This window comes from Pteropus medius, unplaced genomic scaffold, assembly GCF_902729225.1.
Source record: "Pteropus medius unplaced genomic scaffold, Ma_sr-lr_union100, whole genome shotgun sequence".
Lineage (NCBI taxonomy): Eukaryota > Metazoa > Chordata > Mammalia > Chiroptera > Pteropodidae > Pteropus > Pteropus medius.
This window is the reverse complement of record NW_024344370.1, coordinates 1878651-1896468: the sequence shown is the minus strand read 5'-3', so window position 1 is coordinate 1896468 and position 17818 is coordinate 1878651. Positions and strand designations below refer to the sequence as shown.

Genomic DNA, 17818 nt, shown 5'->3' with positions numbered 1-17818 from the left:
ATTACATAACGTCATCTTGTCTAATCCTCAAGGAAAACATTGTGAGTAATTGGCTCTGATTTCTAGTTCCTGTTCAATCCCATTATGTAGAGATACTTGAAGGCACTAGAAACCTTGAAAACACATCATACAAGAAAGTGGGGGAGTGGGGTCAGTTTGGTTCACTGAACCTGGGGCTGGGTATAATAACATATTCCTTCAAATACATTTTTCAATATTTGACCTTTTTTACTGTCTGCCAAAAATTGTCCTGCAAGTCAAGGTCACAATAGACTCACTTCCACTCACATCTATTTTGAGAGGGCACAAATGCATATGGAGTTCTTGAAGATTGATCTATGCACATCCCCATACATGTTTGACATCTGCACTTCCTGACTTAGCTTTGGTTCAAGCTGATAATAATTTAATAGAACTTGATGGCAAGGAGGCAGGACAGACAGACACCTCCTGCACTTGGGGTCTTCTTATCCTTCTATTTCCTGCTTAAAAGTTGTAAATTAAGAAGCCGAATAAGGCAAAAAAAAAAAAGGAAACTTTTTTTTGTGCTTAAATGCTTGTGGCTCACTGGGAAGTATTTCCTTATTTTTTCCGAAAAGAAATTAAGAGATGTCTGCCTCATTGGTTCTAAAGGAGTTGATTCAATATTATTCTGTATCGTCCCATATACAAGTAGCACCTCTGGTTACCATGGAAATGAGTGAGCACATCCTCATCAATCCCTGGGAAAGCATTTTGCGGATAATTAAAAAAACTCAACTCTAATAATCTCTCTTGTTTTTGTTTAAAGTTGTGTCTTGATTTACCACCATTTTACAAAATAAATTTTTATGACAACTTTATTTTGTTTATTAAGGATTTAAAAATCCTTCTTTTTTTACTGCAAATGACACTCCATTAAGTTTGCAGGATAATACTGAAGGAATAATAGGTAGAACCCAAGAAAATAATTCTGTCTAGTAGTTCTTAATTCTGTCACAACCTAATGATTAATATTGCTTGTTTCCAGTAAAGTAAATAATATTATGAAGATGTTTAACACTAAACAAATCACTTATTAATTGGATAGGAGTGTTGTTACTGAAATAGACCCTTTATTTTGTTGTTTCGCTGTTAATGTCATTATAACTCTGTGAAAAGTTAAGCAGAACTTCCCAATACATAAATTTCAAGAATTCTATTGACTACAGTACCAAAGAGAACAATCAAATGTAAAATGATTAATGTTTTGATTTTCTTTTCTTGTTATGTAAGTTAGAAAGCAGTAAATTTTATTTTACTTGTAAGTAGTTGTCTAATGCCTAAATATGGTTACTTAAAAACAATTAAATTAGAAGAAATCCTTTAAGTTATCTAATTTTTATAATACATTAAACACTTCTATAAATTTGTATTTTTCTCATGTAGGAAAAAAATTACTTTTGTGGATTAGAGCCATTAACTGACAATGAACTTAAAACAGGAACAACAGAAATCTTTTGCAAGTTAAGCTTAATTATTCAGGTTATTTTCAAAAGCGATTACTTGTGAGAAATGATAAGCCTTTGGAAACTCAGATTTATTTGATGAAAATATATCAATTTAATTCATAAATATAAATGTAATGCAGTTTTATTATAACAACATGGATACCGAATATAAAAACAATAATCTCACCTCCTCTATTGGCAAAATCATGTATTATTGTTCTCTTATTCAGAAAGTGGTACTCTCTGTTTAGGATCAGACAAATCGCAGATGATAAATAGCATTGATAAAAAGCTGAAACTTATTGGACTTCATTAACCAATGTCACCATAAAAAATAAATAATTTTAAAAAAAGTGCTTTTTTTTTTTACTATTTCAGAAGATCAAATTATGGAGACATTGCAAATAACAGGAAAACAAAACTAGATAAAAGGGTAAAATATGAAGCAATTCTTCTATAAAGATAATTTAGAAGAAGAGAATTAGAAATCTAATTTCCCAATAGAGTTAGAAGAAAATTAAATAACTCAGGAAGCAAGACAGGTGACACAGCGAACCCACTTATCGCTCAAGGGTGAGAATCTGTAGGTTTAACTTCTTACTTGTGCATACTCTTTTCTTATAGTCTTGCCACTTCCATGATAAATGTACACGGCTCCCCCGTGATCATCTTCCAGGGGAGCCCCTATCACGATGTCATTAAATCCGTCAAGATTGAGGTCTTTTACAGCAGCAATAGCTGTTCCAAAACGAGCCCCGCATGGCTCATTTTTGTTTTCTTTTGTGCATGAATTGTGCTTCAGAGATGAACAGCAAGTCTGCTTAATGGGTTCCAGGCTCATTTGATATTCAAACCTTGTCTGGAAGAAAGATAAACAGGATACTTATGGATTTTTATCATTACTATGGCAGAGCAGGATTTTTAAGTGCCTACTGAATCGGCTCTATTAAAAACCATTTGTACATCAACGGTAAAGTCTATAAAATTTCTTAAACTGTGCTTATCTGAGAGCAAAGTTAGAAATTTTAAAGAACAGAAAGTAAAAGTGTGAGAAAAAAGACATATTGAGGATTTTGATGGATTCTCTTTTTTAATGCAATCGAGTGTTTAACTCTCAGCATCTTTTAAAGCTGAAGAACTGAATTTTTGAATCCTCAGTTTGTGTCACTATCCTATCATCACTCAATATTGTGCTTCTTTGAAAAGCCTCTATATCTTTTCTCTTATAGAGAAAATTTACTCTGTTCAAATGTAAACTCTTCCCAAAACTATCGAGTAAAGAAAGCCAAAAAAAGCCAAAAACTCAGCAAAGGCCAGAAAGTATTAGCAACGATGGGCAGGAACACACTTTTTTGGGAAAAACAGAATGGGACCAAAAAATGTTGACAGGACCCCCCATCCAAAAAAAGGAGAGAGAAATAAAATAATTAATATAGAGAGACTCTAAAAATTTTAAAAACTGAATAGATGAATACTGACTTTGGTGTAAACAGCAAAAAAGTCTTCTAATGAAGAAATCAAGAATTATTTCACTTAACAAATGATGTCTAAAGTCAGGAGTGAAAAACAAAATCTCATTCCAGCCTAGTAAAATATTCCAAAGGCCATAGTAGTTTACTGAAAATGTCTGGTGTCATTGCCTTAGAATTCCCTACTTTTCCAATCTCTTCACTGCAGCCAGAAAGGCCACTACCACCCACCCTGCTAATACTACCTATCCTCGAAGCCGGAGTTCATGAACGACTGCCCTGTGAGTTTCTTTAGCAGTTTAGTGAGATTTATCTTTATCCTATATATTCCGTTAAAAAACACTTCACACTTCTGAGCAAAAAAAAAATCTAATGGTTTGAAATACTTTATTAGAATTTTAAATGTTCATTTAGAGACTGAGAGGTCAGTGGGGGTAAATGGGCCCTGAAAGATCCTTTGTTTCTTTTTCCAAAGTGAGTGAAAAATTAGAACTACATTATATGTTCAAAACTGAAAAGAAAGGAGAGGTCTTCTTGGATTTCCACCAAACTCACAGTTCCCATTACCTGATTCAGAGTGTACACATACACTCTGCCTTGCTCCTCCTTCTCTGTCCCCATGTACATGGGAGCCCCAACCAGAAGAATGTCAGTATTAGAATCTTTATCAATGTCAACTGTTGTTAAAACACCACCAAAGTAGGAACCGATCTAGAACACGAAACAGAACAAAACAGTCTGATGAACATCACAATTTCTCAAGGAAGCTAAAAGCCTGCATTTCTTTTACTTCTACCAAGTGAGATTCAGATGGCAAAGGAAATGAACTATAGAAACTGATGCTACTTGAGAACTCTGATTCGCTCTTGCAAGAGGCTCAATGGCTATTAGCCATGCCCATCCTGGAGGATGAGTAGTGGTTATAGATTCTGTAGCTTGAGAATAAGAGAAATTATTTCCTTTAGATTTTACCCTAATCTCTTTTCTCTCTATAAATCAGAAGAGATCAGTAATACCACAATGATTTTTTAAAAAAGGAAATAAAATACATCACGAGGAGCTGAATCATACTGAGATACAGGGGCAGTATATTTCCCCTTGTAGTCTTAGAAGATTGTCTACTCAACAAAATGGTTTAGTTTTGTCCCAGCAGCTACAGGAGATAGAAAAATGTAAAAAGATTGCAGGGGATCATCTCCTTGCAGCGATATGTTATCTCTTTTAAAGATAAGAACGTATTTTAGGAAAGTGTAGGGACATACACTATACTTCATTATCAAAATGCAATAACTTTCCCAAATATTGACTGTGCTTAAAATTGATGTTCTTGATAATTCTCTTATTGACACTTCCTGTCTTAGCTTCCACGATTTTATTTTTGCTTTCCTGATTCTGCCACTCCTTCATAGACCAGCCTTTCATTTCATCTTTGCTGGCTCCCTTCTCTCCTCCCACTCTCTAGATTTTGGCTTCTCCTGAGCTCAGACTTGCATTTTTCCCCCCATTCTCCTTACCCTAGATGAGCAATCCTTCCCAAACATTTCCATTACCACAAATTGAACATTTCATTCCATCCTCTTTCTCAAGGATCCAGTTCTACATTTCTAGACATCGCTAGACATTTAGACAACTATTAGGCATTGACATTTGAATGTCCTTTTCTCACAGGCTTGTGAAGGATTTAAAAGATTTTTTTTTTTTTAAGTTTAATTAGTTACAAATAGAAATAAAATATAAGATCTGTCAACTTTGGTCCTGCATTCCCACATGGGTGCTGCAACCTTTACATGGCACATGAGCTGCCAAGGCCCCACACTTCCTATTATCTTCTGTCCAGCAGCTTATTCGTTTACTTTACCTATCTGGCACCTGCAACCATTTAAATTTGTGCTCACTGTTATAGGAAACATGACTAAAACCAAATAATAATTTCAAAAAGATCTAAACTACATGGGTCGCTGACATTTTAATCATGGTGCTATCTTTCTCCCAGATTCCAGGTTTGAACCTCGAAGCATTCATAGTTTAAATCATTCGTGATACTCTCCTCAAATGTCCCTGGAAGCTACGTCTGCGGTATTATAAAAGATATTGGCTCCTGTGGGGCTTTAAAGCCATGGCAGCTCCTGCCCTGCCTGACCTGTCTGTCCCCTTGCACCTAAGCTGCACTGTCGTGCTGGGCTGCTGCAAGGTCTCCTGCAGGGGCCGAAGGCTGCTGCTGCCCGGTCCTTAGGAGTAGTTTGTGTGTGTGTGGGCTAGCGAGTTGGAATATTTAGTGAAGTTTGAGAATCCCCTCATCTCATGAGGATGGCAGAAGAAAATTAACAAATTCTTATAATAGAACACTTGGAAAATAAATACAGAAAACTAAAAAAAATAAATAAATTAACCAAATTATTACAATTCAATAATAATCAACAAAACCATAGATGTTTCTTTCAGTTTTAAAACTATTTATCTATACTTATATTTATATGTTACATGTATAATTTCTTAAATGACTTTTAATAGTCAATCTTATCTAATGAGATTTTTCAATTTTACATGTTACAAATAATTTCCAGTTAGCGTCAGGAGAAAATCTTGATTCGTTAGCCTGTCATTCAAACCCTCGCACCATCTTTGTACCTGGCTCTTTCACTCCTCTTTCTACCTATCTACATTCTGACTTTCCTTCTAGACTAGTTCAGATTTTCTCTCAAGATTTTCCACACTAATCCTAGCTTAAAACAATCTTTCCATCTTCTAAAGTTACTGTCTGTGCCACTGTCACTTTCATGTTTCTTAATGTTTTAGATCTTTTTTCTTATCTCTATTTATGTTTGTAAATATATTTACATCTATTATCTATACATCTTGCCCCACCCCATCAAACTGAAATATTCCTGAGGCTACGATACAGACAATTTACAAGCCTCCAGGAACCTAACGCAGGGCCCTGTTCTCAGTTGATGTTGAACGTGGAGGTACTGGCGTTTTAAAACTTTAAGACAATAGACAGTTAAGTTAAATTTACGTAGAGTATAAATGGATTAATTTAAAATGATAATTTTTAAGCTCACCTGATCTCCGCAGAGTGTCTGGAGAATTCTGATGTCTCCATCTTCCATCCTGTAGATGACAACCTGGCCTGTGTGGTTGTACCGGGGCTGGCCCGCAATGTAAAGCACATCTCCAGGAATGGTGGCAGAGTTTACTGTGTAACCTAACAAAGGAGAGATGCCAGATATGCTCTCTGACCCCTTAAAGTCTGCATAGAATAAATGCAGATCCATTTTAAATAGTTGGGAGAATCATTTTTATATTTTTATGGACTTCTCTTTTTTTGAAAATAAATATATTTTTTAAATGCAGGTAAGTTTGTTTTGGCAGAAGCTTTTAGTGTGCTCTGTAATTCTATACCACAACGGTTTTCTCCAGAAAACCGTTGTTTTTACTCTCAACCTCAGTTTTTCACTGTTTAGAGGCACAAATTATAATAACATTGACAGAAAAAGGAAAAGAAAAAAAGAACTCTTGCAATCTGAGTTTACTACTTTGTAATAAATCAGTTTTATTTCATTTGGACACATGTGTCTGTGCTATTGAAATCAATAATTTTATATAGTTGGAATTATAACAAATGCAAGCCTTTGCTGTATTGTGTCCTAGGCTTTTAAATTACATTTTTAAACGCTTGAAGCTGATTTCTCTAAGTCATAAAGGCTTGCATTTATACCACAAGATTATTCCCTGATGGAATGGTGGAATTTAGGTGGTTTTTAATTTTTTGGTATTATACTTAAGCCTGGAAAGACATCTTTCAACATTTAATTTTTTTTCTTTTGGATTGTTTTGATGATAAATTTCATGGAATAGATTACTGGATCAAATTTTTAATGGTTCTTATTGTGTCTAGCAAATTCTTTCCAGAACATTTGTACTAATTAATTCCATGAGCAACCAAAGAAGAGACTAGTTTTATCAATCTCTTCCAAACACTGTGTATCACTATTCTTATTTAAATTGTGTACGTTCCAATGTTAAACATCCCCTAATAATAGTAGCTTGCTGTGATTTTAATTTGCATTTGTTTGATTAAAAGTGAGCATGAACAGTTTTTCATGCTTAATGATTCCTCTGTTTAATTCAGCTTTCATGTTCCTTAAGTTTTTAAATTGCATCTTTAAGGCAGATTATTATTAATTTCTAAGTGAAGAATTAGATTTATTGTGTGTCTAGAGAGTAGAACTAAGTTAATAAATAAAAATTACCACATGCAGATTTTAACTCTGCAGAAAGAAGAAATGTTCTAATAACCAGAGCTGTCCATCACAGGAGCAGAAAGCAGGTTCTTTCTGAAAATGCTGCAGAATAACTTTTCTTACTGAGAAAAAGATTATATTAATAATTTACTCACCAAGTATTTTACTATAAGGTAATACTTTCACCTTCTTCCAAATTTTTTTTAAAAAACACAGAGGCTTTTGTACTAAAATATGTTTTAATCTTACAAGTGCTAAAGAAACACAATCTCTCAGGCATATTTTCCTCATGAATATTTTTCTCACATTCTCATTTCTTCATCTTTCTCTGAGCTTTTAAAAATTATTATACATGATAGACTATTCTATCATGTATAATAATAGACTAGACTTTCATTAATGCAATCCAACATGTGTTGAATGGGTTTTAGCACTCACATTCTATCTGCTGCTTTTTCAAACATATAATATGTTATATGTTTATGTTATTAGCTAGTATATTGCTTAAAAAATAAAGCTTTAGAGTCATGTTAATATACAAACAAACAGGAAAAGACTATGTAAAACAAAGGATGTTTTATTTCATGCTATTCTACTAAGAAATATTAACAAGGAAGTAGGAAGAGTGTTAGTACACACTGACTATTTTGTTCTCATTTTCGGAACAATGAATGCAAACTGATAAAAGAACCTTTAAAAATAAGTTGAAAATTATGTTTGAGGCTTGGAGTTGTGTAATTATTTAGCTAATCGACTTTAATGATTTGCACTTGATAACTTAAACTATTAGCTGAAATGTTCACAGTAACTTGGCTGTAACCCCCAATTAGGTAGTTACTGGCTAAAGCTGGAGCATGTAAGGACAACACGGAGGAGAAAGAGGCCTAGCAATGCTTAATTTTAATGAAAGGAAAATAATTATAAACATTTAAACTTAATAATATTGTTTCCTGAAAAAGAAAAGCACAAAACTGAAGAGAAAGGAATTGATGGCATAGCCCTGTGCATGCATTTATATAGAATAAATCCTGTCAGCTCTAATAATTCACTTCTTGGGAAAAGTGCGAGGATTTAGTGAGCTAATGGGAAACAGGTGTGATCTGTCTTGATTTCAAGCATTTGCCTCACATCTTTCCTTTTGAGTGTGTCTGGCATGATTAGAAATCAGCAAACTGTGGGTGGAGGAGGCAGGGAACAGCATCTGGACTGCATTCCCACCATCAAAACCACTTGCTAAGCTCATATTGGCATAAGGCACTTAGTTACTGGGTTACAGAAAGATGGGCGCGTGACTACATCCTGAGGGAGCTTCAACAGTTCAGTTCCTACTTCTTTCTGATCATTATTGGTTAGTATGGGATTTTTAATAGAGTATTTACCTCTTAATTTGCCTCCTCCATAAGATTTTCCATAGTCTAACAACTTTCAGTCCACACAGAGTTTGTTCATATGTTCAAACCCTTCTTAATTTGTAACACAGGAACATTTTTGAAAGCCTCATTTCAATTTAGAATAATATTTGAGAGAAAATAGTTTTCTCCCCTGCCCCTTTCTGGGTGCTTTCCTATTTTGAAAGAAATCTTACATATATTAAACTTTATGTCTTATGCACTAACCTGTGACTAAGCTGACAAAATGATTTTCAAAACAAAAAAAAAACCATCGTATTAATCACATCTGCGAAGTTCCTTTTGCCATATAAGGTCCGGGTCTGGGGATAAGGACATAGACATCTTTGGGGTCATTATTCTGCCTGCCATAATACTAGGAAGAGGAATGTTTATTATATAATATTACATAATAATAAAAAATAGACAACACCTACTGAGTGTTGACTATCTGTTAGGTGAAATACTAAGCAACTTATAGGTATTATTTAATATTTATAACAACCCAAATTATATACATTACATATAACATATATAGTAATTATTTCCATTTTAAAAATAAACAAACTGAAACTTTGAGGAATAAAGTAACAGGCCTAAAGTCATAGCCAGGGGCAGAGTCAGAAAACAAACTCAAGTCCCCATGACCTCAGAATATCTCTGAATGTACACCCAGTGACATCATCACTTCAAGTCTTTAGTATCACATAGGATTGGTAGCTTTATAATTTTTATTTATATGGGTATATAAGGCTCCATTAAGTGAATTTACCATTTACTTAACTATTCAATATTTTTGGACATTAGGATATGCTATTTCCCCCAACATCATAAATAACAATACATAAATAATGAAAATCATTTCTCAGTTGGTATTCTTAAATAACTGAATTTTTTTCTTAGGTTAGATTCTCAGAGTGAAATTTCTGGGTCAATGTGGTGTGAAAATTTTTATGGCTCTGTGTATACATTGTTAAATGACCTTCCTACAGAGTTATAGTGATTTATATGCCACTATTATACATGAGGATAAATGTTCTACGATTCTTATTGAAAGGAGCCTTTGGTTAACCTGGTTCTTGATTCCAAAGTATTTCCTATAAAACAGTCTCACAGAATCTTAGAATATGAAGAACCTGTATAAGCTATCGAATATAACTTTTTGTTGTCTTTTTTTAGGTATTCTATGTCACAGTGTATATTATACTGACAATGACTGCTTGTTTCATCATCTGTCATCTCTCATTCAAAAAAAAAATAAGCTTCATCAATTGATGGATAGATACACCTTATTTATCTGGTTATCCTCAATTTATAAGTCAATGTTTGGCACACTGTAGGTATTCATTATTTATAAATGCTTTCTTGATCAACCCAGAGTCAGGCATTTGGGTATGGTGAAATGAACATTTGAATAAGAATCAAGATACCTAGATTGTAGCTTCAGATTGTCATAGGTAGCTGTGACATAATTTTTCTATTCTTTGATTTTTTAATTTTGAAAATTAGATGTTTGCTATACGCTAAGATCTCTTTTAATGCTAAAACCTGCTATGAATTTTAAGCCCAACCCCTTTATTTTACATCACAATTCTCTAAATACTTAAAAGACCTTCAGTGTAACTTCGTTTTCTAACCATCAATTTCTTCAGGTTTTTTGAGGACAAGGACAGGTAGAAGGGTATTGTTTCCAGATTTGTATCCTTTAGATAATCTTTTACTGGCATGTCTTAGTTTGGCATTTTCTTTTGTAATGCGTGATGCTTAGACCAATGGGATGAATATTCTAGCTGTTCTCTGATCAGGGCAGAATCTAATAGGACTTTAATGAGAAATAGACTAGACTTTCATTAATGCAATCCAACATGTGTTGAATGGGTTTTAGCACTCACATTCTATCTGCTGCTTACCATTACATTTTTATTTCTTTAAAACCGTTAGACTTTTTATTCTTAAGTTCTGTCGCCTCTACAGCTTTAATATGTGTCCTCAAATATAAAGGTGTATGGACCTACCAGTAAATACCCCAAACCTTCCTCCTAAAATAGAAAAAAACTAGGATAGAGAGAGAAAAAGATTTGCCTCCATGACAGAAAGATTCCAGAGAGGAATGCCAACATGCTAAAATGTGAACACTGCGAGATATTTGTTTTCCTTACCACTATATCCCCAGCACCAAGAACAATGCTTGGAGCAAAAGTGGTCCTTCCAAAATATTTGATGAGTGAGTAAAGAGCTGAGAAACCAGACCTTGAGAGTCCTTTCCATCCTAGGACCTTCCAACTGTTTACCAAGATCATTTAGTGATAGAAGAGTCCCCTGGATCCCCTAGGCAGCTTCCCGCCTAGTACAGACCTAGAATAAAATGACATCAGACACACCCCTCCTTATCCCAGGCAAGTCTTTGGAAAAATAAGATGATGTTACAACACTGCGTTGAAGTTCAATATTTGTCTTATTGTGAATGGAGCTATTAGACAAGTTACATGACGAAACAAATTAATTTCCCCCTAAAATTAGGACCCATAAAAAATAATGATAGATGATGTTTAAGAGATTATGGATAGTCAACAATAATACATACTTAAAAATTAGTTAAGAGGGTAAATCTTATGTAAGAGTTCTCACAATAAAATAGAATAAAAGAAAATAAGAGAATAAGGTAGTCTGATTTTTGGGATATAGGCTGTCAAGGTTTCTTTTTCTACTCTCATTTCCTGTTCACCAGGTCCAAAGCTCGTCTTGAAGTTAAAGAGAATATCAGACACAGGGAGACCCCCAAAAGTACACATATCAGCCTAAATTATTTCTTGCACTAGATGTTCCTTCTGTGAAAGAATGACTTCCATATTCTGTTATTTTGACTAAGGATGCTCAGAGGCCTGGAAACTTTCATGAATCCTGTAAAATAGCTGACTTTTGGAAGTGATCTCTCTACCTAGTTGGAAGTTAGCCTGTATAAATATAAGCAAAAAATGCTAAAAATAAAAAAAAAATAAAAACCAATAAATTCCTATTAGTTACATTCAAATCAAACTTTACCTAAATAAGAAGCAAGCGGTTCATTCTTTTTGGTAGACTTAACGTTAAAGGTCGTGTTTTGGGGGATTATGATTTGATTAGCCTTCTGCATGACGACTGTTCCATTCCAATCATAGGCTCCTACTGCTCCAAGCATGACCCAGTCCTTATATTCAAATAGAGAAAACAATGATATTTAATAAAAATAGCAAGAGCAAACACATACATAGTATTAGCAATGTGATAGGTGCTTTACATATATTAACTCATATAATGCTCATATAATGAGCTAGATGCCATTATTACCATCTCTATTTTATGGAAGAGGAAACTGAGGCAGAATAAGTAACTTGCCCTAGGTTATACAGTACAGTTGCACATTGAAATGTCAATATTCCATTGCATGGGTCATGATGCCTTTTCTTCTATCAACTACAAATTATATATTTTCTAATCTTGCCTTTCTGCTTTATTCTGGATGCCAAAAATCCTGGGTCTTCAACTTGGAATTCTAGTAAAAGCTTCGAATACCTTGACACTGAGAAAATGATACCTTCCATATCATTAGCAAATGTTTTAAATTAAGTATTTCATTTATCCAGATGTATAACCAAATAAGACAGACCTCAAACTGATTTCAATTATTAGTACAATGCAGTGAGCTGTGTGAGAGAATATGTTTTTCTAGTACGAAGCTTGTGAAATGCCATTTTCTTATTTGGATTAGAAATGTCATCACAATCTGAATAACTGTTCAAGCCATGAACTGCAAGTTGCACTTGTAATGCTGATGCCAAAGTATTGGTTTTAGGAGAGAAAAACCTCAGAAAAAAGATATTTCATAGCCTTGAAATATCTTTTATTTTCTTGAAATGAAAAAAAAAGTGTATTTCATTCACAGGTGGTCAACATACCCGTGAATAATGAGCACTGAAGCCGGTCTGAGACATTTCCATTTCAAATGAAGCTGCTGACTGGTCAGCTGTAGCTGTAACATAGGAAAATAAATGCCTTTTAGCACACTGCTGATTTGCAGAAGACAGAGACCTAGCACAGCCTGTGGTCTTTACCACCCAGAACTTCAATATCTTTAAGGCATTTTCAGTCACATTTTTGTCAATCCAAAATTTTGTCAATCTGGGTAGAGCACAGAGAGTTAGAAGGGCTGTGTCTCGCATTCTTGCCCATTGGCTTTCACACCTTTGCTGGAGTTGTTGAAAAATCTCCATCCATGCTGTGGTTTCTTATACTCTAGCGTGCTTACAGATCCAATGGTGTTCTCCATGCATGTAGTTAAAGTCGAAAGTCCTGCAGTAGGAAACCTCTGTCTCATCCTCCCACCCTGGGAATTTTGAGACCTGACTTTACCGGGCTGAGAAAAGTTCATTAACATTTTAAAGAGGTTTCTCTATTCTACCAGCCCCGCCTGTATTTCTGGCTAAAGATCCTCTCAGAATTCCATTGTTTGATAAAGGATGTAGGGATTCTGGGTCTGTATTTGCTCTCATTTCTGGCGGTGGGTATCACAGATCAAGAGGGGACTTTTTGACAGGGCTCTGGGCCACATACCATTCAATCACATTTTTTTTTTTTTTAAAGATTCTGTGCTCATTTTGAAGCTCTTTATTAAAATGCAGAGATAATCCAGAGCACTCTACAGAAATGTGCTACTCTCAAAATATTCACCAACCCAAAGCCACAGTCTCCTGAGGGGATTGGGGGAATGTTGATTTATTTGCTTTCAGCAGGGAATTACTGATTTATTTGGCCTTGCAGAGAAGTTAAAAATAGAGTGTAATTTTAAGAATGTCAATCTGCCTTTTCATTGAGGCATGAGAATACTCAAATTTGTGGAATCAAGTTTATTTGCTAGTTATTTACTAGCATAAAGTTGTTAACAAATATATCAGCAATTAATTACTTTTTATAGAACTAATTAAATGGGAAAACCAATCAATGATTCAAACATATCAATTTAATTTCACAAATTGCTCTCTGATTTAAATGACTGAGATGCACTTTAACTTAATTTAAACCTTTATTTTTAAGTCCACAATACTGTAAGGTGCTTTCTCATTTATCTTTGCAAGATCAGTTATAAGCATGCAGCAGCAAATACCTTCATATTTCCAGCACCTTCCTGTGCTGCTGTTCCGTTCATAGCTGAGAACAGGAAGAAGGAAGCTCTGACACTTGTCTGCTGAATGGGCATCGTGGTACATTGTTCATTCTTGAACTTCTTGCTATCAGCTCTCCTCCCTGGACTGTTCGTAGGTGTTGAGATAACTACTCTAACCACTGTACAGCCTCTGGTTAGGAATTTCCACATTTTTCCCAACGTTTGGTAGGAAAGGGAGATGCTAGAACATTTCCCGATTTTATTGGGCAAGTTGCTAGCACGTTTACCTCACTAGGAAGCACTGTCCTTGGCAAGCAGGAATTTCATAATTCTGCTATTTACTGTCTCATGGTAAATGGTGATAGGAAATGGAGATTTCCCAAGTAATAAGGAAATGGAACCCTTTATGATCTCATTATGAAAAAAAAAATCAGGAATAGGCGAGTCAAAACACTCGCTTTTGGTTATCCCTGAAAGCACAGTAGCAAAGATGTGAGAGACATTTTTTAATTTGGGGAGTTCCTTTCAAAATAATTTTATTTTTAAATATTGAAACTTCTTGGCATCATTGGGCACTCCAATGTGCAAAGTTTAACTCATGGTGTGTTTAGGTTAGAAACAATCCGAAAACCTCATTTAAGGCAAGTTGAACCCTCCCCCATCCAGCAGCTGAACTAGGCTTCATTTCTACAAGTCTTAGGTTATATTTACTTAAGATGAGATTTAGAAATGAGCCTGTATTGTATTTAACTACCTAATGTAGCTCAGTACTTTTTCTTTATAATGATCTTTACAGATTGTTCCTATCATATCTTGGCCCATGTTTATTAAAAAATTAAGAGAGCACGATGACTTGGAAAACCTAATATGTTTCCTTAAGGAGAGCTAAGCTCACTATCTGGCCTACTAGTAAATGACACTGGGATAGCTGTTGTGAGACGAAAGCCACTTAACAGTAAGACGGCCAAGTTCTTCAGAAGCAGCTGTGACTTTGGACTGATAAATAATTCTAGTGTTCTGTTTCTAAAGGCACAAGGGGAAAGGAGCCAGGGCAAGAGAGAACTAGAGAAATTCAGTCTCAAGGGTCTGTAGGTTTCCATCATCTCTTAATCAAACTTTCTTCTTTCTGGTTGTGATCCAGTCATGAAATCAACAGGGCGAGTCATAACCAGCAATTTTTTTTAATTGAAAAAGAGGAGAGTAGAATGGAAGAGATGAGACAATATCATAGTGCATGGCATATAACAAGGATTCTTTTGTGAACTTCTGTTTTATTTTATATGCATAGATGTGTGTACACTGGAACACAAAGCAAAGTGTATTTATCATCATGGGTCGCTGTTAAAAAAGTTTGAAATCCATTGCTCTAAATCATGTTTTTTCTTTCTATGCATTTTAATATTCTCTATTAGTCACTTTTCTTCCTTTTCCTTGTCCCTTGATGCTTAATCAAAATGGTTTACCTTTTTTTGGTTATGTCACCTTCCCATTTTGTTGTTCTGTTTCCCATGATTAGGTCATTTCAAGGAGACTAAGAAAGTACCTTTAAATTTCTATGTTTAAGATGCAGAAACCACAGTCCTTCAGTGTGTCCTCATGAAGACAGAGTCATTTGAATTTGGATGGAGCATAATAGTAGAACTCTGGTGGTGTCTCATCCTAGGTTGAGAAAAAAGGCTTGTTCTCTGAGTCTCCAGATTATCAGAAGACGTGAAGGGCCTTTTTCAATTTGCCTGGCATAACAATTCCGAAGACTTCTCTTTTGTAAGGAAAGATCTAGTTCCTAAGTAATTTGTTATTGACATCTACCTAAGGCAGAGGGAGTGCACTACTCGTTATCCCCAAAAGCCAGTTGCCATTGAAAAATTAAAGAAAAAAATCTAAAAGAAGTGGTACGATTTAGATAAATACAGCGAACTGATGTTTTCGCTGCCATGGGACTTGAGGCAGAGTTTCATGAAGACCTTTAAAATGGGCAAGGAGTAATATAGGAGAAAATAAACAAAGAAGTTATTGCATTAGAACAGCCTCATAGAAGCTCAAAATGAAATAAATGAAAAAAAGAAAAAACACAAAACTTGAGCTAATTAATGTCTCCATTTTCTAAACCTGTGTGAAGGAAAAGAAATAAAACACATGGAGACATTTTTGTTTCTGAACGCCTACATTGACCATTGTCTTCATCAGCTCTCACATCAGCACTGCCATGTCCTTACAAAAACAGTGTCCAGCAGACACAGTGCTGTGTGAAATAGCCACCTATCTCAATGATAGATTTATATAAAAGGACATTGTTCCATGCTGGCTACTGTACATAGTAAAAATGCATTAGCTATGTAGTAGGAAGAAATACCCAAACCCATTGCATTGAGTTTGAATTGTAAAGTGAACATGCAGAATTATGAGAAAAAGTCATACCTTCCAGGGCAAATATTCTTTCTCCCAGAGCTTCGACAATAGTGACTAGAGCCAATTCATCTGAAACGTTGAAGAAATGCTTTTCAGTGGGCTCACTTGCAATTGATTTTATTTCCTCCACAAATTTTTCAGTGCTTAAATTTCCTCGATTATAGCTGCCAAGAATCTAAGATACAACAAAAATGGGAAGACTATATTTTAAATTCTATGTGTTAAACAAGGATCTCAAGCTTTTTGTCGGTAAACAAGAGATTGGATATAGTATCTTAGCATAATGCAGTTTTTATGTACTGTCACATTCTTGGAAGAGTAATTTTCAGAATATGTAGATTCTCTAATATTAACTATTACATACTATAATAGGTGTAAGAAAATTTAAAGGGCAATCTTGTACGTTTGTGAAAGTTTCTTTTCTTCGTTCCTGCATCTCTGTTTCATAGCCGTGCCTCTAAAATCTGACAGTTCAAAAGTAATGTTGTAGTTTCTGAATGTCTCTGATATTATTCCAGCTAGTGACATCATCACTTGCTGGCAAAAGCAATTAGCAAGTGGCTTGCTTGATCTTGAATAGGCAGTTTTTCCTGAAAATCTTACCAAGGGACAGTCTAACACATATACATTTTAAACAGATATTGGACTAACTAGCAATCTAATTTGGCAATCTAGAAAATAAACAATTGAGCCTTCTTGTTTGAAATCAAATGCTCAGGACGGAGACATTCTTTTCTATAGAGAAGAGAGGCAGGAATTATCTGTTATTAGTTAACCACATTATTTAGAATTCTAGAAGGTTTTCTTGAACATTTAGTTTATTTTTTAAAGTAAGGCTTATCAGGATCTAAGATTTGTTGAATTTATATACAGTAAAATTCATCCTTTTTAGATATATAATTCTATGAGTTTTGACAAATCCATTTGAGATGTGGAATATTTCCATCACCCACAAAAGTTCCCTCTTGCTACTTTGTAGCTAACTCCTTTTCCATCAACCCCTCACACTGACTTATTTCTTGTCCTTATAGCTTTGCTTTTTCCAGAATGTCATATTTAAGGAATCATATAGTCTATATATAGCCTTTTGTGTCTGGCTGCTTTTGATAGTCATCCGTGTTGCCTCGAGTATCAGAAATTTCATCCTTTTTATTGCAGAGTAGGACTCCACTGTATAGATGTGCAGCAATTTATTCGTTGAGGACATTCGCGTTGTTTTCAGTTTCAAGTGATTATGAGTAAAGTTGCTATAAATATTTAGGCATAGGTCTTTGTGTGGATGTTTTCTCTTCTTTTGAGTAAAGATCTAGGAATGAGAGTGCTGGACTCCACAGTAAGTGTATGTCTAACTTCATAAGAAACTGCCAAACTGTTTTCCAAGAGTGGCTGCTCCGCTTTGCATCACTGCCATTCTCACAAGCAACGTATGAGAGATTCAGTTGCTTTGCATCTTTGCAAACACTTGGTATCAGATTTTTTTCTTTGTTTGCTTGCTTCAGTTTCAGCAATTTTATTGGTGTGTAGTGGTATCTCATTTAATTTATATTTCCCTCATGATTAACGATATTGAGACCTTTTAAGGTGCTTATTTGCCATCGTATTTCTTCTTCAGCGTGGTGTCTATTCAAATCTTTTGCCAATTAAATAAATGGATGGTTTATTTTTTTGTTATTGAGTTCTGAGGTTTTGTATATATTTT

General features: G+C 34.8%; 1 protein-coding gene across 1 annotated transcript in view; it reads right to left on the bottom strand.

Annotated features, from left to right (window-relative positions):
* Window positions 1-17818, bottom strand: part of ITGA1 (integrin subunit alpha 1) — a 155864-nt gene that overhangs the window by 43643 nt on the left and 94403 nt on the right. Inside the window, exons 9-14 of the mRNA XM_039869916.1 lie at window positions 16129-16294; window positions 12506-12579; window positions 11613-11757; window positions 6001-6143; window positions 3506-3649; window positions 2071-2328 (exon numbers count right to left, since the gene is read on the bottom strand). Coding sequence (XP_039725850.1) covers window positions 2071-2328; window positions 3506-3649; window positions 6001-6143; window positions 11613-11757; window positions 12506-12579; window positions 16129-16294 — 930 coding nt within the window. The remainder of the gene's footprint in view (window positions 1-2070; window positions 2329-3505; window positions 3650-6000; window positions 6144-11612; window positions 11758-12505; window positions 12580-16128; window positions 16295-17818) is intronic.